At 39.0% G+C, this 7287-nt stretch overlaps 1 protein-coding gene across 1 annotated transcript; it reads right to left on the bottom strand.

Annotated features, from left to right (window-relative positions):
- Positions 1-758: 758 nt before the first annotated feature.
- On the bottom strand, positions 759-7070 carry emx3 (empty spiracles homeobox 3). Its single transcript, XM_027003602.1, has 3 exons — positions 6579-7070; positions 1624-1808; positions 759-1005 (listed from the first exon to the last, which is right to left on the bottom strand). Exons 1-3 carry the CDS (start codon positions 6913-6915, stop codon positions 838-840), a joined length of 690 nt encoding a protein of 229 aa, XP_026859403.1. The 5' UTR covers positions 6916-7070; the 3' UTR covers positions 759-837.
- Positions 7071-7287: the final 217 nt, after the last annotated feature.

Genomic DNA, 7287 nt, shown 5'->3' with positions numbered 1-7287 from the left:
CCTGAATGTCCAACACAGAACAGACTTGGCACTTATATGCATAGAAAGGTTTATTCTTCTGAATAGATAAAAACATTTTAAACGTTTAACTTTTCTGGTGATGTTCTATAAGACAGACAAATCTGGGAGGTGTTTGTTTTTTGGGGACTTTTGTTTTATGAGGGGATCTGCTTGGATGGTGCCTGGTGGTTTTTTATCTGTAAAGCCTTTTGTTTGGTGTGGTGGTTAAAAATAATAAACCTTGCAAAATACAGAAATCCACAACATATCTTATATTTTCAAACCATCTATCTGTGACATTTCAATTCCTGTATTGAATGAAACTATGTGGTTGAGCAGCTCAGCAGTATAAAACAAACACTCTATCCATCAAAATGTTTCTTAACCAGAGGAAACATAATACATTGTAAAGGGAAAAAAAAACAGATAAACAACAGAGGAGCAAGTGACAACTGAAAAAATAGATGTTCCTCAATGCTCTGTAACACAGTACAAATTAGAGAGGTCCACATGTATTGCATATAGTCTTGGAGTCAAATCTTTTGGAGCAGTTCAGCTCAAGACATCCTTGCTGCGCATGCTTGCACATAATATTCAGCTGACTGCACCGATTCTGTCCCTTAGCTGTAGCAGCCAAGCCTGTTCACGACTGGGTCGGGAAAAAGGAGCCAAACTTGAATGCTATTTATTTTGTGTTTTGTTCCCTCTCTGTCTTTTAGTTTCTATTTATTTTTTCTTTAATGCTTTTTGTTTTTCTTTTTTGGCAGAGTTCCACACACTGTGATGAGCTGGACGGCTGCAGAGAGGTATTACGCATCCCACCGTGGGCATGTGATGTCAGTCCTCGGAGATGACGTCTATGTCCTCCGGGCTGCCCTGCTGGGTGGCAGCTCTCCAGCGGTTCACATGCTGGCTGCCTTTCCTCTTCTGCTGTGATTCAGGTGACTCCTCCTCTAGCTTCTGCCTCTTGTGCTTGGTCCTCCGGTTCTGAAACCACACCTTCACCTAGGTGAAACAAAGAGAATGATTGTCGACACTATACTAAAGAAAATCACATTTTGTAAATGTCATTCCATATGTATTTCTGTTACGACAGCTTTTACATTACTTTACAGTATTGGTTCAGTGATGTGCAGCTCAAGTTTGTTATCTCAGTCTGATAAGGAAATCATGTTCCATTGGATATGTTCTGTGTATGGCATGGAAATCATGGCACACTCAGATAAAATTATGAAAATCAAATTACTTGCTCCAGGAAAATATTTATACAATTATATTTTCAAAAATACATTACATATTGAAGAACCTCTAAAACTACAATGACTCAGCTGAAGACACTGAGCAGCTATCCACCAGCAGGAGCACATGCGTCAACAAGCATGTGTGTGCAACACTGATTGCGAAATCCAACTATAAATGCATGTTGCATACATTCTTTTGGCCCATCCCGCATGACTGAAGGACATCTGACTTCCGTCCTCTGCTGAAACAACCTCAAGCAATTTTTTCATGGATGAGAAAGAGCATGCTCACATCCCGATGGCTCACTTAAAGGAATTGCGGCTTGGGCTCTTGCACGACTCTGTGTTTGTGTGTGTGTGTGTGGACACTGGTCTTTCTCACCTGGGTCTCAGTCAGGCACAGGCCGTTAGCTAGCTGCTTGCGTTCTGCGCCTACTACATAGTGGTTCTTCTCGAAGGCCCGCTCCAACCGCAACAGCTGTGACGGTGAGAAGGCCGTGCGAATGCGCTTGGGCTTGCGGGAGAATGGCCCATGCAGCAGCAGGTTTTCTGGGCTGCTGTCCTCGCCTTCAGGAAAGGAGGGGAGGGGAGAAGAGGGAAGCATCAGAGATATTGCTAATGAGTTGAATGTAGCATGTTTAATGGATCAAAACTAGTGAGTACACCTTGTGTACTTCTCTATAATCTATCTAGCTATCTATCTCTTTCTATCTCTCTGTCTCCATATAGATAGATAGATAGATAGATAGATAGATAGATAGATAGATAGATAGATAGATAGATAGATAGATAGATAGATAGATAGATAGATAGATAGATAGATAGATAATTGTAATAAAACTGTTATAATCATGTAATGGTACTTTTCTTTGCTGAAAAAAACAGAAGTGCAAAAGTTATATATGTACGTTTGTATAATTCCAGGTTTGTACCAGATATATTCATCCTGGTAAATTTTGACCTCAACTTGGTTCTCAAATGTTTATGTGCTGTCACCCTGATTTTCATACAAATGCTAGGCCTTTGAGCAGTAACGTCTCAACGTCCAATCCTAAGTGAATACCTGAGAGGATGCAAAAACGATTGTGATGAATATGTATATCAATAGGCAGTTAAGCAAATGCAAAGCCCCCTCATTTTGTCTAATTTCATTCGACATGAGGCTGTATTAAAATGTAGCCATTATCAGTTCCATGGAGTGCGTGACCTTCATTGCACCGCAGGCAGCATCTGGTAGGCCGAGTCAGTGTGCCGTTTATTTAAAAAACACACACACACACACACACACACACACACACACAGCAAGGAGGTGACGCATTTTTCATAAACAAATGGATCTGTATTTCAGAGATGGAACGTGCTGCTCCTGAAAAAAACATACTTAAAGAATACAACCGCAGTCACGCATAAACAAAGTTTGTCCCATCAGAGTAGTTTGGACTATGCAGGCCACTGAGGTGGGAGACCATGGTCTATTGTTAATAAATATTAACCGGAATGTATCAGACTGCAGGTGTGTAGCAACATATGTGCATCATTATCATACTAATTTTGTGAATAGATATCTTTTTTGAGCACATCACAACGCCAACAATACTGAAAATTTAGCTGACTGAAAATATAACTCAGCATACAAATGTGTTTCATGTGCATTCAAAGCTCTCAAACCCTCACCTATTCACAATTATTTTGTTACTATTAATAACTAAAATGTTCAATTTCTGGAAACAGACTGATATCTAAAAAAAAAAGCATAATTTTAGCATATTAATATATAGATATATCCATTTTTGAACTATACACACTGTAACTGCCTTTTTTAAACAGCCTCATAAAGAAATCAATTTAAGAAAATAGTTTATTCATCACAAGACATTTTAATTCACTCATGGCCGGGGTACAGCAGCTCAGTTTAAGTCTCTTGACCTTCAGTCTTCAAAGGAAATACAGAGATGTACCAATTCTTAGCACAAAAGATCACTAATAGTATCAATAGTGGATGAAAAGAGGATTATACCCTGAGACAGCTCAGACTAGAATTTCTTTTGTGACAGAAGCCAATTCTTTTTCCTGAAGCTAGTGAGTTTAAATTTATTCTTTTCAGGTTAGCATTAAGCCATTGCAGAGAAACAACTTAATTTCAGAGTTTTAAAACAGACGTTCTAAGCCATGGAGACCATTAGAGCTGCAAATTGTAAAAGCTACTTTGACCCTATGCAGAGATTTTCTCATTTTGCATGTGGTGGGCCCTTAAAATGTCTTATGGCAGTTTTAGATTGCCTCAGTAACAGAGACAGCCCCTAACGCATGTTACCCCTGTTCCTGAATGGTGCATATTTTCTGTCACAAAACTGTCACTGACAGTCAATTTCAGCTGGTGAGCTGAAAATCCTTTGAACATCAGAGGCCAAAACAATAGAGGCACCTCCAAATACAAGTAGTCAAGGCCTGGCAGAGAAAAAGAATGTAATCAGCCCAGTGAGGTCTACGGGTGTTGAAAAGTCATTCTTAAACCTCAAGGTGCACTGCACATCAAAGAGGTATCATTAAAATTACGTTATTCTTGAAAAGCTTGGCTTAAAATCATAAACTAGCCCAAAAAGCAGCTTAGTTATACACATTAGTTATAAATTGGCTGCATTTGTCCTGCAGAGTACTCTGACTGGCATCATCATCATGTGTGGTATCACCTCGAGGTCTCCCTTGAGAGAGCTTGTGGAACATACTAGCGAGCGGTGACGAAGACGCAGGCCTCCTGAAGAGCCGGCAGCCCCTCCGGGGGTTTGGGCTCAAACACTCACTGGCCTATCCATGGTGAGGATGCCCCCACCATGAGGAAAAGGGAACCAGATGGCACCTAGATCAGCTTTACTAGCATTCCCTTGGCACAAACAAGCTTGGTCTTGTCAGTGCTATTCTCATTAAAGGCAGGGAGAAGGGTGGCATACAGTGGGAAATAAAGAGACACTGGATCATTTGGTCTCTAACCACAGAATGAGAGTTGCCAATCTGATTGCCCCTCAAATCTGAGCACAGCTGAACACAGTTTGCTTTTTTGTTGCTGTTTCTAATTCAGCTAATATAACATTCATTAACCACAAATTGATGCAAAATAGTTTGAAAATTGACTTTGTAATTTTCATCAATATGCTCCTAATTTTATCCTAACTCAACCCAAGTCTTATAATGTTATTCAAAATGAATATTACTGGTTCAAATGTAATATTAATTTTTGCATTATATTACTTTTAATTAAAAATGAATTGTCATTAATGTTGGCCACAGATTGCTGTTGAGTAAAACTTCTCCAGAGTGTGTAAACTGTAAACCATGCAAAGTAACTGAGCACTAAGATCTTATTGTGAGTACAAGAAGTCTGTGACTATACTAACAGAACTTATTCCAGCTGCAATTGTAGAGCACTATGTGGCGCTTCTCCTGCTGATAACAGCACAACATTCTGCAACACATACCTATAACACAAAACCCCTCATATGTACAACAACTGTCCAGTCCTGGGATCCTGTTTACATTTTCCTGCTTGAGTGATCTAAAGACACAGACACATCTCTTTGGCCATTCAGGAAGTATTCAAAACCTATACACACATTAACACCAACCAAAAAAGTGTGACACTCATGATAGGTAATCCCTTCCCACTCAGTCCCTTTGGCTGTATTTAGTCTTGTCTAAACAGTGGTTTTCTAGGTTACTGGACACCATCAGTGAGTGGATCAGCTATGTCCGTGAACAAAGAGACTCTATCTGAGTCCCCGGATCTGAGTAACAGCGACAACAACCTCTGACTTCCACCAATTACCTGGGTTATTTGCCCCTAAGGGTAAGCCCAGTGCATCAACTAGCACACCTGATGTGGCTAAGCTTCTTGATTTCACCTTCCTTTTAGTCAAGAAGGACAGCCAGGTCAGAGTTAGTGCGCATGCTGCTTTAACAAACTGCCTGGTAAACAGGACCACCCACACAAGCAGTTACACTTGCTAAATGTTACTACAAACATCATAGTAAAATGACCCACAATACAAAGAGGCTAGGCTAACTAATGTCCCCGGGTTCACGTAAATGTACTATAAGAATCTATTTTTGAGTAACATTTAAATTATGGAATTTCTTGCCAAAAAAAAGAAAAGAAATAGAAATAGAAATCAGTTCTTTGTGAATTTTTTTTGTTTTTAATCAATTTAACTAGCAACTGTTTTTATATTACTATATATTCGTACACAGGTACGGTTCTTTTAATAACGTTCTTTTTATCGTGGTCAGGTTTATGTTGGTATTCATTTCAAAAAGCCGATTAGCAAAATCGAACGCATTTAACAAAGACAGCTATATAGCCTGTGGTAACCCACAACTCGCCATAGTAATGAGGAACATCACTGCAACTGTCATGGAGAGCTGTGCAAATTTTATGAGACAAAATGCATGTTTCTGCTTCTAAGCTCTTTTCCGTGGCCAATTATTTTTATAAACGGGTATGGTATTTTGTGATTTGCCCCTATTGTCACTCGGTTGATCCGTGTAATATTATATTTCCAGTTACATTAATTTCTATAGTATGTATTTCCTAAATCCACAAATGTTTATTGTGCTATTTATCTAACAGTCTGTCATTGTTATGTTATTTATTTCATGAGAACTGATAGTAAACTTGTAACTGCAAATAGTCAGAAATCATCCTCATTTATTAGGGTTACTGTAATATTAAGTGTTGATCGGTTCAGATACATTTATAGAGTACTGCACCGGTGGAACACACCAGTATAGAGAAGCACTGAACTTCCCGATTGTTCAACAGATATTTCTCATTGATTGTCCATTCTGCAGTCCTTTACCCGCACCACGTGGTCGAAACTAAGTTTGCACTAAGTTTAAGTACGCCTAGTTATAATTTGACTATTTGGCTAAGTTTTATATACTTTACGCCAATAAAATAATTAACAAATAATATTTAAGTGGATTAATTTATATTGTGGACAACAGGCTACCAAAAGTATCCAAGAATTGATATAGAAAAATAACCTTGATTTGACTATTATAGTATGTAATTTGATTATGCATAACATTTTGAGTGCAGTCTGTTATAACCTAAAATAACACACCTACCAAAAACATTGAGTACTATAAGGACAGGAAACCAAAGTTTGTTTTTGATATGGGAATATAAGTCTTTGATCATCAGGCTACCTAATTTACATGTAATTTTATATTGGTTGTTAATGCAAAAACACTGAAGTGCTATAGTCTATTTTAACAATGCTGTCGTCAAAACTAAAGAGCTATAGTCTATTTTTACAATACTACCGTTATTTTGGCACTGACCTTGAAATCGGTGTCCAAGATATCGGTTTCGCAGTACCCAAGGATAGAAGTTCAAACTTTCTCTCTGAGGACCGAAGAAGGGCTGAGTGGGAATTTGAAGGTGACGCAGGGACAGCGCAGAGTTAGCGGAGTGCGAGCTCGGATCTGGAAACATCATGTCTGGACTACTGTACAATGTCCGACCAGAGTTCTGAAAGCAACTACCAAATGAAGCTGGGTGGAGTGATTCCGTATATCTCAACGCCGTTGGTCGGATCGGCTCATCACCAACAGTCGATGAATTTGAGTCTTTGCCGACTAGAGATTCTATAGTGAAACACTTTTTGTGTTGGAACATTGTCAGTCAACGGGATACTAAGAGTACTTTCAAAAACGAATTCCACCTGGGACCACAAGCCGTAGCCTATACCAGTATAAGAAAATTCCACTTTCAAAAATCCACAAAATGGTTGTTAAAAATAACAGAAGTCTTTTTACAATCCATAACTTCATACGCACAAAATTCCTTTTGCCTGCAAAGTGTGGGCATGCGTTTTAAGACGTCTTCGTCTTCGTCGTTCCCCGAGTCCAAATTCGGACAGCCTTCAGATACTGTCCTGACAACGTTGACAACTATGTTTAAATCTGATCAAAACTCAGGTTAACGATGTCGTGACAAACCAGCTGCGTCGGGCATTAGCGATAGCCCGTTGTTTTATTTCTTGGATTC

The sequence above is a fragment of the Electrophorus electricus genome, chromosome 12 (genome assembly GCF_013358815.1).
Source record: "Electrophorus electricus isolate fEleEle1 chromosome 12, fEleEle1.pri, whole genome shotgun sequence".
Classification (NCBI taxonomy): Eukaryota; Metazoa; Chordata; class Actinopteri; order Gymnotiformes; family Gymnotidae; genus Electrophorus; species Electrophorus electricus.
Note: the sequence above shows the minus strand (reverse complement) of the source record. Positions and strands in the feature narration are given on the sequence as shown.

What these genes read in the sequence shown, in the direction of transcription:
- emx3 (XM_027003602.1), bottom strand. Translation starts at nt 6,915, where the DNA reads ATGTTCCAACACAAAAAGTGTTTCACTATAGAATCTCTAGTCGGCAAA. An exon ending in TCTTGGACACCGATTTCAAG is followed by an intron (nt 1,809 to 6,578) that starts GTCAGTGCCAAA and finishes CCTTTCCTGAAG; the next exon opens with GCGAGGACAGCAGCCCAGAA. An exon ending in TGTGCCTGACTGAGACCCAG is followed by an intron (nt 1,006 to 1,623) that starts GTGAGAAAGACC and finishes TGTTTCACCTAG; the next exon opens with GTGAAGGTGTGGTTTCAGAA.